General features: G+C 42.9%; 1 protein-coding gene across 3 annotated transcripts in view; it reads right to left on the bottom strand.

The window, feature by feature from the left end:
• Positions 1–1418: 1418 nt before the first annotated feature.
• The window catches only part of KIAA1429 (KIAA1429 ortholog), a 51708-nt gene continuing 33607 nt past the window's right edge, over positions 1419–19519 (bottom strand). For 2 of the 3 annotated variants that reach the window (XM_015409873.1, XM_015409872.1), the window contains 9 exons: positions 18409–18626; positions 17491–17623; positions 14681–14833; positions 13528–13688; positions 10192–10288; positions 4936–5102; positions 3302–3633; positions 2727–2870; positions 1419–1784 (listed from right to left, as the gene is read on the bottom strand). In XM_015409873.1, the coding sequence (XP_015265359.1) occupies positions 1627–1784; positions 2727–2870; positions 3302–3633; positions 4936–5102; positions 10192–10288; positions 13528–13688; positions 14681–14833; positions 17491–17623; positions 18409–18626 (1563 nt within the window). In that variant the 3' untranslated portion in view covers positions 1419–1626. Of the gene's footprint in view, positions 1785–2726; positions 2892–3301; positions 3634–4935; positions 5103–10191; positions 10289–13527; positions 13689–14680; positions 14834–17490; positions 17624–18408; positions 18627–19519 lie in introns of all 3 variants that reach the window. The other variant, XM_015409871.1, reaches the window with a different exon arrangement.

Here is a 19519-nt window from a genome sequence, read left to right as displayed (position 1 = left end):
TCTTGACAATGGGCCAAGGGATAGACAGAGCACCATGGAGTGGGAAGGAGGGACACTGTGGACTGGATCATCTTGCAAGACGAGCAGCCCCAGAAATGTGACTTGCAAACACTGGCGATATGGTGGTGTGAAGGACTGAGATGAAATCCCCTCCCTCTTCCACAAGCACAGCATACTGAAAGAAAAAGGGGAACTGGGCACTCCTTCCCTGCAGTCCAAACCCATTTGCAGATCTCCTTTTGTACATCAAGTACAAATGCTTCCTTTTTATTACATTCAGAGCAACTCTCTCCTGTAGGGTATTCATTGCCACTTCACAGATAGGAGAAAAGTGAGCCATGTGTTGTGTCGCCAGGTTCATCATCGAGAAGGTTTCAGCTTAATGCTACTTGGGAACATAAGGATAGCTAAGACCTCTGTGTGTGTGTGTGGGGGGGGTCTTGCGTATGCTACCCCAATTAACACTGATTTAAAACAATTTACCTTGTTCTTTTTCCACCCCACACTCACAATCTTGCCTGTCAGCAGTTGTACTGCTGATTTCTGCTACACGAGTGCACCTGACTTCGTAACAGCAAACTAAAAAGCCTATCTATTGACTAACTGAGAAGAAGCACTTGACACTGAAAAATCATGTGCAAGATTTAAAGGGAGAATATGTGAAACAGCTGAAAATTTCAGATGAAGATGAACATAAAGAAATACCTCTTGTATCAATTCCAAATATGATTCAGAGCTAACCAGATCTAGATTTGATCAGTCATGAACACTAACTTGAGAACCTTATCAGCAAGATAAAAAATATTGTAACTCTCTTCTGTACAAAACAGAACTGTATTACCTGAGGTTGAATCCATTCCACTATAAGGTCGCTAACCACATGGAGAGGGAGAAAAATCCTGCTCCTTGAACAGAGGCTTAGTGGGATATTCACTTCGGCCAATGAAAAGTTTCAATGGCCACTGCAGAGGGGGCAGGTCCTTTTTTCAAGGTGGTTTGCAACCTGATGCCACTAGCATCTTGAAAGAAAGGCTCCTTCCACTGTGCTATAAGAACTGTATTTTCAGGATCCAACCCATGGTTTTATACAGACAGCTTCTGGAGGATATAAAAATTGAAAGATTGGCTGTAACGAGACGACTTCTAACTCAAACAGGCTGATGTAAGAGCAAAGCCAGGGCAATAGCTGAGGGATGGGATTGTGAGAAATTAGCACATTTAAGAACTATTGCACCTTAACAGAAAAGCAAATGCAGAACATCCTGATTTTATATTTTACCTTAAATGCATAAGGGAGTCGCCTTCTTGACAACAGTATTGACTTTGATATTGAGGCTACATACATGGCTGTACTGCTTGTAGCATGACAAGGGGACATTGCTAAAGCGAGCCTTAAATCAGTACTTCTGGCATACAATGCCCTATTCCGCCAGAAAATGCAGGCAACTGTACACAAAAAAAAGTTTTATTGAAATCTCAGATCTTGTATCAAACAAAATTTGATTCTTTCCAACAAAACAAAACCTCTTGCTGGCCTGGATTCCAGTAAGTCTACCATTGGTCCTCAAGCGCTTAAGCTTTCTGTAGATATCTTGAAATGTTCAGAGTCAAGATGCTCCAAATGGTCTATCGAGTGAAAGAACGAACATGACGCCCTCTTCCACTGCCTCCACTAATGAATTTTCCTCTTGAGCCACTGCTACTGCCACTATTCGCGCTTGCCCAAGATGGCCCAATTCCTCCACGGCCTCTTGAAGCACGATCACGAGGACTTGGCCGATAGGCTTAAAATGAGAAAAAAGGTAATCAATAACAGTGCATTGGTGGTTTCTATCAGACTCTAAATGAGGGCAAATATGTATATTACAATATGCAATGCTAGGAAATGCTAGAAGGCAGCAGCAAAATACCAAGACCCAACATGAGAAGCATTGTCTCAGTAAAAGAAGCCACAGCCTACGATCTGTGGAGGGTTATTAATTCATCGACTTGATGGCACACAACACAGCAGGGAACTGCAAACAGCCCTGTTTGGCAGGACTAATACAGAGCTGTTTCCATTTGCATAACGAACTGGTCACTAACAGCTAAAGGCTTAAGACTTTTTCTGCTCTAGAGAAAAGGGGGGACCCAAATAGGATGACTTACAGAAAAGTAAAGTTCCACTGAAATCAAGACAAGTAAAAGTTGTGACTGGAGAACATGTATGTAATATGGTGTGGAGATCCTGTTAATTTCAAATGTAACAGAATAGCCCCCATTCTCTGTCATACACATATTTACCAGTCTTGTTTTATTAGATATAAAATATCTACCCGATCATGGTAGATCAAAGGCACTCAGGGGCAAAATTGCCCTCATTTCTTCTTATGGGTGTCAGTGCCCCAGGGAGCCCATGCTCACAGGAGGCATACAGGTGACTTGGGTCAGGCTCGGCTTTCATTTCACAAAGCAGGGGCAGAGAGACAGGGACTCTTTCACAAACACACAACATTACCAAGCCACCAGTAATGTGGCCTAATTAAAAAAAAACGAAATGAAAAACCGCGTTATTCAGGTCTTTTTACCTAACATTAGTTTCTAAAGGAGTTATCATATCTGGAGCAAACTTACCATATGCTGCAACCTCAAGGGGAAGGCCAAGTGGGATGTGATACACTTATTATGTTATCATAAATTCAGCTAGTAATATGTATATTTCTAGCATGTGAAAAAAAACCACATACCTGCAGAACTTAATGGCCTCAGGGGTGGTAAAGGGCCCCTGTTAAAATTGCTTTGTCCACCTCTGCTTTCACTGTAGGTGCCTCGTGGAGAACTCTGCACGCTCCAACTTGACCCTCTAGCTCCTTCACGACGACTGTAATTTCCTAAACAGTGAGGATAACTGGCTAAAACAATTACAGAACATTTCAGCATTCAGCATAAAATGCTAAACTGCACTTTATGTTTAATTAAATCTCTAAGCGGCACAATAATGCAGCTCGGTGGACAGATTTAAGCTCTGAAATGGAAGCTGTAAATTCAACCCCTGCAATTACCATTGCATCACCTCGTGATCTTAAAGAAACCATTCCCTTTAATCCTCAGATCCCATCTATAACATATGAATACTACTAGGGTTGTTGAAAGAAGGAACAAAAGAATGTAAAACACTTCTGCTTGCAAAGATCAGCATCACTAGATACAGTAGCATCACTAAACTGAAGTGTACTTTGAAGAACTCTCCAGATAATGGAACCTTAACCCAGGGGGCACCACCCTTAAAGCCCACATACCTCAAACGGAACCAAGAACATACCTTTAGAAGCAGGTGGTGTGAAGAACCGATTCTGGCTGTGAAAGGCACCTCGCCCTCCTCTGTTCCCTGAGAACCCACCACGTGAGGAGATCTTCTGTGAAACCTTTGGTGGTCTCTTGGGAGGCGGTATCCCATCTGGTGGAACCACTTCTTTGCTTTCAGCAGCCACAAAATCATCCACATGCATAGAAGGTGGCCTGCTTGTATTCTGCTTCCTCTGACGGAAGATATCATGGGGCCGGATGCCTTGGCCAAACGCTCCCCTGCCCCTTCCTCTAGGAGGGGGCACGATATGGGCTCTCTTGGCAGGTTCGATGTACTCTGACTTCCCACTGTTAAGGCCCAAAATAGTAGCACAGTAAGCTTAAATTAATGCAAGACATTTCATCTAAAGAACATCAAACAGGAGCTTCCTTTCCTCCTCTCCTTTCCAACTGCCTCTCACTATTGTTCTAGATCAGCAAGAATTGCTCAAGCAAGTTTTGTAGGGGTAATAAAAGAGCAACTTCAACTTACAAGAGTTGCCAAATCTTAGCACTGAGCCTCAATTCTTTGGATTGGGGGAGAAGCAGAGTACCAGATGCAGTTTTTCCATGGCAGCCTTTTCTTAGTACTGCACTTTAATACCCACATCCTCCTCTTTCGTCACTCATTGGCACTGGCTGTGACACTGCCCTGCTTAATGGCACTGGCTGCTTTGTTTCTCTTTAGCATACTGGCAGGCTTCACAGGACAACAGCTCTCTTCCCTACAAGCTAAACAGCTGTGGCACTCCAAGCCCAACCGCTCTGTGCCACCCTCTATGTTCTAAGTCCCTGTCATGTCACACCCAATTCTATGCTGGCAGATCTGTTTATTAAGCACTGGAGATGAAGAAATCACAATCCAGGCACTTGTAAATTTCTTTAGAATAAAGTGTAACCCTTAGGCAAAATCCCATGTTCATTCCATTTTTCATTATCCACAGGACCTTTACTCTTCTGCTTCAGTCTCGTGTAGTGGTTAAGTGCACAGACTCTAATCTTGGAGAACCGGGCTTGATTCCCCACTCCTCCACTTGCAGCTGTTGGATGACCTTGGGCAAGCCATAGCTCTCTCAGCCTCACCTACCTCACAGGGTGTCTGTTGTGGGAAGGGGAAGGGGAAGGGAAAGGAGGTTGTAAGCCACTCTGAGACTCCGAGTGAAGGGTGGGTTATAAATCCAATCTCCTCTCCTCCTCCTCCTGTTCCATTCTGAGACACTGTTGATATCTTACAGTCACCATATGGTTTAATCCACATGGAAATGAGGTAGTTTGGAGTAGTCACATAAGATTAAAAAAAACCCTAGCATTCCAGACATGTGTTGAAGCAGAGTTAATTGTGCATTAAGCCCCTTTAAATTAACATGTAAGTTAGATCCAGCCAGCTTTTCTGTTAGTAGAAAAGGAAGGAGGGGTGCTCATGGGACCTGCAGGGACAAAAGGCGTGTGCAGGGGGGGGGGGGGGTCTGTAACAAGCAGAGGAATTAAATAAGATTGAGGGGGAAAACTGGCTGGATCCAACCCTACCCTTGCAACCCATCATCACCCTTGCAATGTGGAAATCCCTGTCCCCAGTAAGGCAGGTGGTGTGTGCTCACAGCCACTGGTTACCTGGAAGTTATGAATGTCTCATGCTTGTGTTTGCCAAGTTTAAAGCCTTTTGTGGTTTTTGTCCGTCCAGGAGAAGATGGCTCTGATAGAAATGACCTCTCCAACTCCGCTTGCAAGTCAAAATCGCTGCATCCTTTTTCTGACAAGTCAATTAAGTCCACCTTTACCTGTAAAAGTAAGGAAGTCACTGCATTTTAATCATTTCCACAGTCAAATGTAGGCATTCCAGTAAAGGAGCACGGCACCTTGGGGGGGGGGGGTTAAACGAGTGACCTAAATGAGTGGTGGAGGACTTGTTAATAGAGTTCTGTTAACTCTGAGGAATCCCGCCCTAAGATGCTTAAGCTACCCTAACATAGGTCTGGCTCAGATCTTTCATCCTGAATGGGACGGGTTGAATAAAGAATAGAGGAAAAACAGTAATCTTTGACTGCATTACTGTTCAGCTGCAAGGTTAGTCCAGGAAAAACTTGTAAACAACTGAAACTGTCTCTTTGACATCTGAGGAAAGATTTTTGCTCACAGACTGGTTTTTCAGATAGATTTCTATAAGCAAAGGACCCTTCAGAAAGACCCTAAATGTTTTAACTCCACAAAATATTGTGCTATGAAAAATGGTTGCAAGTGTTTTCTTAAAACAGGAGCTTATGAACTGAACAGCTCAATTTCAGACCTGGCTAAGGAGGAAGCTGCTCAATATTATGGTAACAAAATATGGGGAGGCAGGGGATTGATAGTGCCAAAAACATACCAGGAGCTACAATGCAGAGAGAGGCTTGTATGTCCTCCTGAACCAAAGTCACCTGTACATGAACTGCAAAGAACACAGCCTTGTACATAAGAGGGACCCTTAAAACTATGTATATGCGTAACCATGACTCAAAAGGGTACCCTAAAGCTCTTACATAGAAGCTGGTATCTTAATATTCCCAAAATCCACTGGCATGGTCTGAGAAGGGCAAAAAGACAAGCAAGCTTGAAAAGCATGAAATCCGGCCCTGGCCTGGATAGCCCAGTCAAGCCAGATCTTGTCAGATCTCAGAAGCTAAGCAGTACTGACCCTGGCAAGTACTTGGATGGGAGACCTCCAAAGAATACCAGGGTCGGGATGCAGAGGCAGGTATTATAACACTACCTCTCTGAATGTCCAAGCCCCAGTAGGGGCCACCAGAAGTCAACCATGACTTTCCAGGTACACATGCACACACACACACACAAAATAAAAAAGCATGAAATCCAAATGTTATAGATGGCCAAGAACCAAGATATGACTGGAGACAGAGGGCACTAATCTGGGGACAATGTGACAGATGTTAAGAGAACATAAACTTTGTCCCCTTGGATTAGGCAATAAAGTAAACAGAAGTGTAGGGGAAACTGTGCCCATCCCTCTGTCCTCAGCCCTGAAGAGTGGTGTAGCAACCCGGTACCACCCTTGACCAAGGAAAAGGTTAAAAAGGTCCAGGATAGGGTGGTCTGAATTTCTCATTTGTGCCATGGAGAAGTAGATGTTTTTTGGATCCTCTGAGAGGTAATTACGAAAGCTGCTGGTCACACCTAAAGTAACTTGCGGAACTAAGTTTTTTTAGAAGCAGCAGTGTGTGTTAGGAGAATTTAAAGGCTATAATGATGTAGGCTAAAATACATTACCGTAATAACCATTTGCTAATAACCATTCTGCTGTTTTATCACTGGTTTTTATTTTACAGTGTTTCTGGGCATTCTTGTCATTCTCATCTAATATTCTATTTTTATTCTCTCTTTTATTCCTGTGCTTCAATAAACCAATTAATTTGTTTCAGTGAAGAAGCTACTGTCTCTGCCTTCCTTATCGGTTCATAGTAGTAGTAGTAGAAGAAGAGTTGATTAGTGTTCTTTGAGGGGGTGAACAAACATGTGGACAAGGGGAACCCAATAGATGTTGTTTACCTTGATGTCCAGAAAGCTTTTGATAAAAGTTCATCAAAGGCTCCTAAGTAAGCTCAATAGTCATGGGATAAAAGGACAGGTCCTCTTGTGGATCAAAAAATGGCTAATTAACAGGAAACAGAGAGTATAAATGGGCAATTTTCACAGTGGAGGGTGGTAAGCAGTGGGGTACCACAGGGCTCAGTACTGGGTCCAATGCTTTTTTGTTTATTTATGATTTGGAGTTGGGAGTAAACAGTGAAGTGGCTAAACTTGCAGATGACACAAAGTTGTTCAAGGTGGTGACAACCAGGGAGGATTGTGAGGCACTCCAAAGGAATCTGTCGAGGATGGGCAAGTGAGCGTCAACGTGGCAAATGGGGTTCAGTGTGGCCAAGTGCAAAGTGATGCACACTGGGGCCAAAAATACTAACTACAAATACACGTTAATGGGGCTGAACTGGTGGAGACTGACCAAGAGAGAGATCTTGGAGTCGTAGTAGATAACCCACTGAAAATGCCGAGACAATGTGTGACTGCAATAAAAAAGGCCAACGCTATGCTGGGGATTATTAGGAAGGGAATTGAAAACAAATCAGCCAGTATCATAATGTCACTGTATAAATCAATGGTGCAACCTCATTTGCATGTGTGTCATAAGATGTAATGCCAGGTAGTGGAGATATAAACTTTATAAAGGACACAAACACAAAGATTTTTTTTACTTAAAATAAAAACATGCTTAAAACATTAGCTCTGTAAGCTGCAAACCTACTTTTGATTTATTGACATTCACCACAGAAATCTCCTGCTCAGAGTTCTGAGTCTAGGACCCAGGTTGAAACATGAAATGGCTGAGTGATTAAGAGAGTCTGGCAAAGCAAGCTATGATGCAGCAGCAGCAGAACCGGAAGCAGGAGATGGCCAGTTCCAGTGCAGGCCTGATAGAAGCCCTTGGGGGGGGGGGGGGGATCCGGCCCCTGGGCCGCATGTTTGACACCCCAAATCTAGGTCAATCATTCAGGTCTTGTAGCCTTGACTAGACCAGCATTCCAACACAGATTATTAACCACAAAAATGTTACCACAAATCCACTGCTAAGTGCTGTGTGAGTTAAATAAGCAAAATAAATAAATCCTTTAGATCAGAGAACACTTTGATTGCTTAAAAGTAATGTGTTACTTCCTCTACACAGAATCAGGGTTTTCCTTAGATGTGGGATATTCAGACTCAAGGCCAATTCAGCCTTTTATTGTTAGCCACCCTGAACATAGGAAGGAAGGGCAGGCATAAATGTTTTAGTAAACAGATAAGTTTGTGACATGGTGGGAGGGTGGGATGGGGGGTTGATGTCTGAAAAAAGTCAAGAATCTCAAGAAGGTGGGGAATCAAACCCAGTTCTCCAGATTAGATTCCACCACTCTTAGCCACTATACCAAACTGGCTCTGAGGAAGCAACAATTAACATGACTAATATAGACCAGCCCTTTCAGCCTCTTAACTGCGCTTCACATTTTGCATTTTTAACCTGTAAATGTAGGTCATGTGTGCAAGAAACAGAACAAACATTTTCAAACATATATAGGCGAGCATACCAAAAGGAGGCAGTGTTGGCCATGGCTCTCTGCTGCACATAATATATCTTGGCAAATACATTAACTGCAATGTAATATGTGAAGTTGCTTTCCAAGATCCCATTATGTTGTCTAGAAGACAATGAGCTACAGGTACTCAAAGGTAGCAGGAGTATAAAACCTCAAGGAATATCTAGGCCAGGGGTGTCGAGCTCATTTGTTAGGAGGGCTGGATCTGACATAAATGAGACCTTGTTGGGCCAGGCCATGTGTGTCATAAGATGTAATGCCAGGTAGTGGAGATATAAACTTTATAAAGGACACAAACACAAAGATTTTTTTTACTTAAAATAAAAACATGCTTAAAACATTAGCTCTGTAAGCTGCAAACCTACTTTTGATTTATTGACATTCACCACAGAAATCTCCTGCTCAGAGTTCTGAGTCTAGGACCCAGGTTGAAACATGAAATGGCTGAGTGATTAAGAGAGTCTGGCAAAGCAAGCTATGATGCAGCAGCAGCAGAACCGGAAGCAGGAGATGGCCAGTTCCAGTGCAGGCCTGATAGAAGCCCTTGGGGGGGGGGGTGATCCGGCCCCTGGGCCGCATGTTTGACACCCCAAATCTAGGTCAATCATTCAGGTCTTGTAGCCTTGACTAGACCAGCATTCCAACACAGATTATTAACCACAAAAATGTTACCACAAATCCACTGCTAAGTGCTGTGTGAGTTAAATAAGCAAAATAAATAAATCCTTTAGATCAGAGAACACTTTGATTGCTTAAAAGTAATGTGTTACTTCCTCTACACAGAATCAGGGTTTTCCTTAGATGTGGGATATTCAGACTCAAGGCCAATTCAGCCTTTTATTGTTAGCCACCCTGAACATAGGAAGGAAGGGCAGGCATAAATGTTTTAGTAAACAGATAAGTTTGTGACATGGTGGGAGGGTGGGATGGGGGGTTGATGTCTGAAAAAAGTCAAGAATCTCAAGAAGGGCAAACGAAGATGATGATGGAAGAATCTCGGCATGCACCTGAATGAACTTGAACTAACATGAACTGACTAATTCTCTGACTTATTGATTAAAAGCCGGGGGAGGCGGTGCAGGGGCTCTGGACAGCCATGCTGTGCCTGGGCTGGGCCTGGCACCCCCTGCGAGGCGCCCAGCGCCCGGGCCCTGCTGGCCGCGCTCTTCGCCTTCTGCAAGAACTGGCAGCGAGCCTGGCTGTGCGCCTTCAACGAGCAGGCCCCACAGCACGTGGTAAAGCGGCAGCCGGCACCGGTGGCAGTCCCGAGGGCGGGGAGGGCACAGACGGGGGGCATTTGGTGCCCTAAGGGCCAGCCCACGCTCTAGGCGAATGCCTAGTTCACCTAGCAGGTGAGCCGGCCTGGTTGGATTCCGCTGTGAAACTATTATTTGCCCTTTGCTATCAGGTACCAGTTGTATCCCTCTAACTCTTTATGGCATAATTTTTTGTTGCTCATGATATTAACAAATGCTATGGACAACTCAACCCCCCCCCTTCAGTATTAAATTCCTGCCAGTGTTGTGTGGTGGTATCAGACTAGAATTTTGGAGGCCCAGGTTTGAATCCCCACTCTGCCCTAGAAGCTTGCTGGGTGACCTCAGGCCAGTCACACATCTTCCACCTAACCTACCTGAGACAGCTGCTGTGAGGATTAAATTGAGGAGCAGAGAACCATATAAGCTGTTTTGGGCTCCCATTGGGAGAAAGGTGGGGTATAAATTAAGTAAACAAACTAATTTACCATGTCTAGGTCGGTTTCAATCTCTTCAGCCTGGAATGGTGAGAACCACATAGACTTCAACTGGTCATCCATGACGTCTGCCAAGATATATGCAGTCCTGTAATACCAAATGCAGTTTTGATTAGTGGTAAGCATATTTTTGTTGCATTCTCCAGCTCCTCAGTGCAACCTGTACAGGAAACAAGTTTATGTACAAAGATTGTATGCCACCTCTCCAAACCTGTACAAGGCAACCTATGACTAAAATAGTGAAACAAAACCACTCATGACAATAAAAATAAGTCAATTGCAAAGATTTATGCCACTCAAAAACAAGCCAAGCCAATAAAAGAAATCAAAACAAGTCAATAAAGACAAGCCAGAGCATATAAAACAGAACAGTCTGTAACAATATTGATTTTTAAAAACTCATCAAAGCAGACCATAAAACAGCTAAAGAGAGATGGAACCTGTTCGTTAGAAATGATAAAGAGAAATGTTTTGGCCTGGTGCCTAAAGGAAAGGAAAGCAGGCACCAGGCAAGGGTCGAGGAGGGCATTCCGGAGAGGCATCACCACCAAAAAAGCTTTCTCTAGTTGCCACTTGCCTCACCTCTGCAGGCGAAACCACAAAGCACAGGGTTTGAGATTATCTCAGCTGGAGGGCTGGGAAATATGGGAAGAGGCAGCCATTCAAGAATCCATCCCCAAATCATTTAAGGCCTTACAGGTAAGAATCATGCCCTTTAGGCAAGACTCTTTTCCGCTGGAGTACCATCTCGTGTTGCAAGAACTACACTAAGAATGGAGTTTGCTCAACACCCACTGGAATCTAGGGCTTGGCTTTGTCCTTTTAATCTGAGGCCCCAGTCAGACGTGCCAGAAAACGCGGGGGGAAGCGCGGCTATTTGCGCCGTCGCATTCTGATGCACCATTATGCGATCAGACGCGGCGGCAGCTTCCCCGTGGCAAAGAGGACAAAGAGGGAGAAAGCCACGCGCCGGTGCGATCACACCCAGGGAGTCCGCATGCAGCCCGTGGCAAACCATTTGCCAGTAGGTCGTCCCAGATACTTTTTTAATGCGCATCTTCGGCGGGACGCCATGGGTGCACTACGCCTCCCTGATGTTCCGGTGTGATCGTGCCCGGAAACTCCGCCGGACTATCGTGCCTTTAGCGCAGCGAATGCTCCGTGTGAACGGGGCCGGAGATTGAAACTCCCCTTTTAGTATCAAACTCCTGTGGAGGTCTTTTACGTCTCCTGAGGGAAGATACTCATAAAAGTGCCTGGGTGAAGTCATCGGACAGCAAATTGGAGTGTCTTGTCCTTTCCCTTACTATGATCCAAAATACAAAGCACTGAGAGAGATCAAAAAGAGGACAATCAAACTCAACAGAATTAGAATGGAGTTTCGGACTCACCATGTACACTCCCCACCCTAGCCCTTGGAAACTTCTCCCCTCACAAGTCTTCCTCCATACTTAGAATAACAGTGTTTGTAGCAACCACCATGCATTTATGCTAAGTAAACTGAAAACCCTGCCTACAAATTGGAAGGGGCGGTTTGCTAATATTTCATTATCTGGCTGCCTATGTTCTTGTGCCTCTGGCACGACTGAGACCATTGCTCACTTTTTCAATATTATTATCAATAGTCTTCATTGCAAAGAACTTTGGATCTCTCTCATTCTGAGCAAGTACGAACTTGGCATCAAACCTCAGGTAGTTTCCTTTTTGTTGGCTGATACTAGTCCTGCAGCAGGTATGCGATCTGTGGCCAAATTCTTGTCTATTATAATATCTTTGAGAGACCCTCCTGCTACGTTTTAACTTGACAATCTCACAAAGTTATTTTATTAGTGACATACTGTTTCCTTTTATTATTTTACTGTGATTTCATTGTATGGCTCAAAACCTCTGGTTAAAGGAGCTTATTGTTAATAAAGGAAGACACCTCTTTTCTGCTCGAGCGTCCGCTTTATGAGGATAATTCCCCTGCTTAACTATAACATCTGAACTGCCAAAGCTTTGTCAGAATACATGCCGTCGGAACACGACTGATCCAGCCCGCAGTTGAATCCTCTGGCCAGCTACAATGTGTGTAATTTAAAAATACTGTACGTTATCTTCCCTATCCCCCATGAGTATTGTTAGTCCAAACGTCATGAGTAACTGTAAATCGCTCTGAGCCCACAGGTGTGTGGGAAAAAGCGATCAATAAATCAAAAGTATTATCATCATCTTCATCATTATTATTTTACCCCCTTTTTACCTTGTCATTCTGAACTTTCAATTTTGGCCACTCTGAATTTTTTACTTTGTGATTTTAAAAAAATCCAAATTACTGGGTCTATAGCAATTTTTTTTTCAGTCCTTTCACCCTTTAAGTTGTAGTCATTTCTGCTGTTCAAGAGCACTGTCTCATGGAGCTTCAATGGGAGAAAGGAAAGGATTGGCACTCCGAACTGTGCTCAGAACCAGATCTTTCAGCACAGGGATGACCACCTCTTCATACCTAACAAGTGTCCCTCCTCTCCCGGCTCCTTCCTCTGAGTGCCTTCCACAGCAAAGCACTTCTTTCCATACGCATGCCTCCCTCACAATCAGGTCCTCCGGTGTCCCATTTCACTTTTTTTTTTTTAAAATCAAGCCCTGTTCTTTCCTGATTGAAACCCCTCTGGAGAAGGTACCATATCACTTCTACATTTTGTTCAGCATCTCCAGCATATTAGTTTTTCTGCTACTGTAAAATATGCAAATGCTGTTCTACCCCACTAAGGGAACAGTTCAAAGTAAATACCAGGCACATAATGGTAGAAGGCACAAAACAAAATGTGAACAGCACGTCCTAGCAGGAGCAACTAGGAGTAGAGAGAGAAAAAGAAAAATACATTGGATCCCTGCTCAGTTCAAAATTAGATGATAGATGGTAGAGGCAGATGGTAGAATGAATACTGGATTGTTCACTGCTAACTCGGTTCCAGCCTTCGTGAAGAAAGGCAGGTTCCAATGAACCCCTGAGCAACATTGACCTAAACAAGACTGAGGAAAGTCAGAATTAACAGAGGAGCTTGCCAAAGAATTACTTAGGCAAGCTGAATAAATGAAGTCAGCAGGGCCTAATGACATTTGTCACCAAATAATCCTGAAGGAACAAGACAGGAAACTTGCAAAACCACAACCTGTTCATCACTTGTGAGGGGGGGGAAGGGACTTAGGGAACCTCTGCTGTAATGCAGTGAGCGCTTGATTTAAATTAATGCATTTATTTTCTAGTCCCAAATGCAACAGCACACGAAGCAGAACTTCATTCATTTTAATTCTCTTACATAAAAAAGGGATTTTTGTGCACCTTACCTATTATTAAAAAGATTCTGGAGAGATTCTGGTGAAGGTAGAACTGGTTCCACATCCTGGTCACTCAGAGGACAAGGATCGCCAGCAGATTCCAGCATTTGCCGCAGTCCAACTACATTGTCCAGTAAAGACTCCAGGCTGTCATCCTCTTTAGAACGCTCCTGTGCAAGGAACAGTCCAGTCACTCTACTTCAGTTAAATACCCCTCCTACTAGACACAGCCAATGCAGATAATTAGCAATTCTTTTTAGATTCACATTATCTACGTAATACCTTCTCAGTTTGCAATTTTGGATCAGTATCACTCAAGCTTCAGATGCAGCTATCCTGGTGATTTTTCAGTCGAAGTCCTAAGACTCTTCATTTTTTTCAAAGGCAGTTGTGAGAATCACACCATTGCCCAATTGTTTCACCACAGACTATAACTGAGTAACTTGAATGTAGTATCCAATCTTTGACATCCTAACTCATTATTAGGGGGAAATGGCTTTTGCCTAAAATGGGAACCCTGTATTAAGTTCTTTCCATAACATCCAGTTCAACATTGATGTCTTGATGTCAGTACAGTGTGTATTTCCATTACCTTGTACGTAACTGGCAGCCACGTGTGGGGTGACAGCCATTTGTGGGTGAAGAAGAGACCATTACCGCAGGGCTATCATTTTCAACAGCAACACAATTGCCTTTGCAAAGTGTAGCTCAACCTCCAACAACACTAAACCCTCTGAAGCGAGCAATGAAATAACTTTTTCATTGGACTGGTTCACAGTCCTCCCAGTACATAAACTGAACATTCTGTGGGAGCATGTCTTAAACTCAGTGTTCACCATCACAACAGCATGCAGGGCATCCAATGCTAATCTGCATACATTCTTAGCACGGACATCTCACCTACATGATCTGCCCACATCTCTGGCAACAGACAGATGGCACATGTGTGCCAATTCCTATCTGAACTTGCCCACACTTGCTACCTGCAGTTTTTTTGCAACACCAAAGCTCGGGCCCTCTTCAATTAAGACAAGCCTACACCAACAAAAGGGACCTATTTTACAATTTTTCCATTAGCAACCATCAACATCTGAACAACGCATGTGCAATTCCCCATGATGAAGCAAGATATATTTGGACTTTGTTATTTAAATCGTGTTACCAAAACTAGTTTCTCCAGTTCAAGGAGCAGATTCTCAGGAGCTTCTTCTTTGTTCTGTAACTGGTATTTTAATTCCGCAGTTGTAAGACCCAGAGTTCTGGCAGGATGGGTTCCATCTACTTCCACAAGACTTCCATCATCTCCGCAACATCCCTGTGGAACATTAAAAGGTATATTACATAACAGAATGCTGCCAAGTATAAAAGAGACCACATAGTAGCAATGTATCTCTGCAGACTGATGATACCTGCTGTATACATTCTGTGACAATCCAGAAAAATAAAATTCCCCTGATCAAAAGAGCAGGTACAAGAGAAATTCTACAAGGCTGTAAACAAGTAGTTACAGTATAATCCTTTCCCCACTTATATGGTTCCATCCCTTAGAATAGATCAAGAAGGCAACATTTTATACACGCATGGTGGTCTTGCACAATTATAAAGCGCTTTTGGACTTTAATAGTTAAAGAAATTAACAAAATAACACATTATCAAATTCCCAATTCGCCTAAAGTCGTATTATTAAATCTGTGGGAAGAGGTAAAAATTCCCAAACATGTACAAGAATTAATAGCAACCCTACTTGCTGCGCAAAGACATTATTGGCATCTAAATGGAAAAATATAGAAATGCCTACCTTACAAGACTGGATTAACAAATCCTGGGAATATTTTGTTTTTGATAAACTAACGGTAGAATTGGATCATTCAAATTCAGAAAGAAGTAAACTTTCTTTCACCAAAAAATGGTCACCTTTTGTTCAGGTAGTTCTGGGACATACAAACTTTTCAAAAGTTAACATATTAGATAAATCTGATATAAACTTGATTATTTCCTATTGAACTAATGATAAGATGAATAGTGTTGTATATAATATCTACAGCTAAGTGTATTGTTTAAGTATGACTGTGAATACCTCTTTTATTTTCGTGAACGAAATGTTACATATTGTTAATGGTTAGTTTGGTTTATCACTGTTATCATTTTGTATTTCAAACTTTGTAATCATTTGACTGTTATACAATAAAATAATAAAAATTAAGAAAAAGAAGGCAATATTTCCCCTCAGTATCCACATAACAAAAGCATTTTGTGATAAACATTAGAAAGGAACAAGAAGTCTTGTGACATTGAAAAGAGTAAAGAATTCTGTTATTTTGACTGCGGAAGACCATGTATTTGGTCACTAGGAAAGAAGCACTGAAAAAGATTCAGTAACTTGCTGCCCTACACTGTGAAGGCCCATTTGCACATGACTCTGAGGGGGAAGTCATCTGCCAACATCTTTCCTGATGCCCACCCAGTGTTTTTAGAAAGTGGGTGAGGCCAGGTGGGGTTTTGCCCTGAAGAAGTTCTGATTGGCTGTGCAGATTTTTTTTTAAAATTGCTTTGGCAGCAGCTGCCACCACAGCACAAGGATCATTACCACATGACTCAAGATAAGCTGTGTGTATGCAAGAAAATGTTTTAAAACATGTTCATTTTAAAAGGCATCTCGTTAAGCAGAGCTTCTGCCTGAAATGTTGAAGAGTTACTGTTAGATTTATGCATAACCTCACACTGACATTTTGTGGAGAGTTCTCCTAAGGCAGCCATTTTCCGGCTGCACCCACCATCCTGTGTCAGAATTCCAAAGGTACCTGCAGGCTCAAAAAGGTTGCAGACCCCTGTGTGAGAGGATCGCATCTCAAAAAAAAAGCCATGAGATTCAGCCAATAGACATTTAGCCTTGACAGGTTTGATTAGATAATCAGAATTTAAGACAGCAAATCAACATACGCCAAGTATATTTCCCCGTAGCCCATACAAACATGTATTTTATTAATCCAGCATATTGAGCAAGAAACAAAAATGTATTTTATCAATCCAGCACACTGAGCATGACACCAACTACAAAAGGGGGGAGGGGAATCTAAACATCACTACATATTTTTCTTGGGCAGCACAGCACCAGACACCAGGGATAAAATGTTCCTTTGTCAGTTTCACCGTATAGACTCAATCCACTTTCCCATTCAGTGGAACTGGGGCCCTTCAAACATAAAAGTCTGAAAACAAAGCTTTATCCACGTTTCCCTCCATTTCTCTGGATCAATTAGACATCCTGTTCCCACCTGAAGAAAAACCACCTCTTTATGGGCTGTTGTGGCGGACTACCTCGCAATGACCCGCCTGGCAGGGCAGAGCACACGCCTGGGCCCAGGAGCAAGACTCATCTGGGTGGAGCTGGGTTGGACCAGAGTCAGGAGGGTGCAGCTATGATAGACTCAGCAACTGGGCAGCTTTGGCAGTCTGCCCCAAGGAAGCTCAGACAGTATGAAGAAGCAAGCCTGGATGGGAGAACAATGGCTCTTTGGGCCCAGGTGTTTTAAGGCAGGGAGTGGCTGTGGAGAGGAGGGAACAGAGACAAGGAGGGCGGAGCTTAGCTCAAGGGCCAGGTGTGAAGCTGGGGCTATAAAAAGGAAGGAAAGGGAAATGAGAGGAGGCTGCCTGGAGGAAGAAGGCTGAGAGAGAGGGCGAAGAATGGTCTCAGGGAGGTTCCTACGCAAAGAGGCAGGCTGCAGTATTGTGGCTCTTCTCCTTTGTAATTTATTGTAACCCTGAGGCGGGTGAAGATAACCACGCCTTCAGGTATCTGAAGCAGCTGACTGAAAATAAAAACCATCTGTGCAAAGAAGCAGAGACTGGGCTGGTACTTTCAATACCCCAGGTATGATGTTCCCTTGCCCCAGAGGGCATCACAGCTATCAGTGCTGAATTGTAGCATAAGTAGATCAAACTAAGAAAAAAATTCCATGAATATTGACTTACCAGCATGTCAGAATTTAGTATCTGTCTCATGAAATCCAAAAACGAAGAGGCGAGTTCTCCAGGGTCCTTACTAAAGCTGCTTACGACTCGCTTCAATACAGTTTGCAGAGCACCGCAGTGTTTTCTTAGAGAACTGTTTAATTTTCAAAGAGAAATGTTTTAGTCACTGAATTATTTTTTTTAAAGCGCATGCACATGAAGAAATTTGATAAAGGGAGCTAAAGCAGCTAAACAGAGACAGTTTCACAAATGCAAACAAATGGTTGCCTCTGTATGAATCTGTTTATATTCTGACATTTCTAACATGTCAAAGAACTGAAGTACAGCTACCATTCTATGTCAGAGCCATCACATTGCAGATTATGTGGCTTGGATTAAATTGAAGATTTGGATATTTGCCAACTGTCTCTCCCCATTACCAGTGTCCATTTCCTTCCTCCATGCTGTTCCTTGGAGTCCCCTATTTTCCAGGAATAGCACTTGGGAGCAATTTGGGGCTGTAGACAGAGGGGGTAGTCATGCCTCATGGACTAAAGCCCCTTCTGTCTGCAAAAAGTACTAGTGCATCCAAGCATAAACTTTCAGGTGGAAGCTTACATATCGAAATTCAAAGGTTTCACATCTCCACAGTAAGAACTTAAATGGAGAAATAGCTTTATGGATTTATAGCCAAAGCACTGGGAAATTGTACAGTCCAGCACAAAACAACTTTTGATGCTGATCTGGGAAATTGTACAGTCCAGCACAAAACAGCAACTTTTGATGCTGATACTGAGGAGTTTTAGCCATTTTTACAGCCCTGATAACTTTCCATTAAGTTTTCTTCTCTAGCAATTTTCTCCATTGCAAGTCCCACTGAAATTAATGGAAGTTGCACACACAAAACACACAGGTATATACTTAGAAACACAAAGGTACCTCTTCAGGTGATAGAATCCATAATCGTGCTCTGTAAGGAACATCATTGTCCTAATACAAGTCAGCAAGCAGTTATAGCTGCTCTCAGCATTAGCAAGTGTTTCCATTAGAGAGTCACAGATGGAAGCCAAGAGTTCCTTACTTGGCAGTGAATTGGAAAGCTGCTCCAACTCAGAGGGAGTGCTCTCTGAAGAGCTCGGCAAGATCAGTGCAATATCCTGCAAAAACAAACCACAGTATTGAGGTAACCAGGAAGATGCCCACTGTGCTTACTGGTCACGGAACTACAGGTTACACCCACAAACCAAAAAGCAGGATATAAATAAATAAATAAACAGAGCAGGATATAAATATTTTAAATAAATGTAAAGAAGCGTTTCAAAATCATCCAAAGGCTGGTGCTAGTCCAATTTATTTGAACAGCAACCTTGTCTATACTACACCACAAACTGCCTTTGAGACTCACTTCAACTGCAAAGCTCTTTGTCAAGCAACACAGCGGGCTGCTGTTCACTAAACATGAATCCAAAACATCTTGGGCATCCAGAACTGGCTGCACAGCCCAAGCCTGAGATGCATATGGAAAGGAAACTGGCATCAATTGACCCACTCACCTCTTGTTTGACCTCTTATGCAAACAAAACAAGAGCTCCATGAGCAATTTCTGCTGATTCCTCATTCTAGTGGCAGTTCATAAGTGCATTCTACCCTGTCCCCAAGGGTCTTCCAATCCCCAAAAATAGCTTTTCAGAAGGTACAGAAAACTGCAGGGGGAAATATCCCCTAGGATCTAGTCCCACTGTGTGTGTTTTTAAGTAACATGCACTGAAAAAATATAAACATTATGTTCTTATGTGCAGCAACTGTAATGTTATATAACTCAGTGCTGCACTAAAAGGCCTGCTTGTCTGGATCTTCACACAAGCAGCATTACTCATTTTTAAAATACCACAGTAGACAGGGAAAGATTTTTATGGCACGGAGGTCATTGGGACTTATAGCAGTCGTAAGGCATATTTGGGACCAAAGATGGGCACAACACAAGCACAAGAAGAACATGAAATTATTTTTATGACTGAAAAACCTCAAACAAAAATGCAAGAAAAATTAT

This window comes from Gekko japonicus, unplaced genomic scaffold (assembly GCF_001447785.1).
Source record: "Gekko japonicus isolate JY-2015 unplaced genomic scaffold, Gekko_japonicus_V1.1 scaffold47, whole genome shotgun sequence".
In the NCBI taxonomy this organism is placed as follows: Eukaryota; Metazoa; Chordata; class Lepidosauria; order Squamata; family Gekkonidae; genus Gekko; species Gekko japonicus.
Note: the sequence above shows the minus strand (reverse complement) of the source record. Positions and strands in the feature narration are given on the sequence as shown.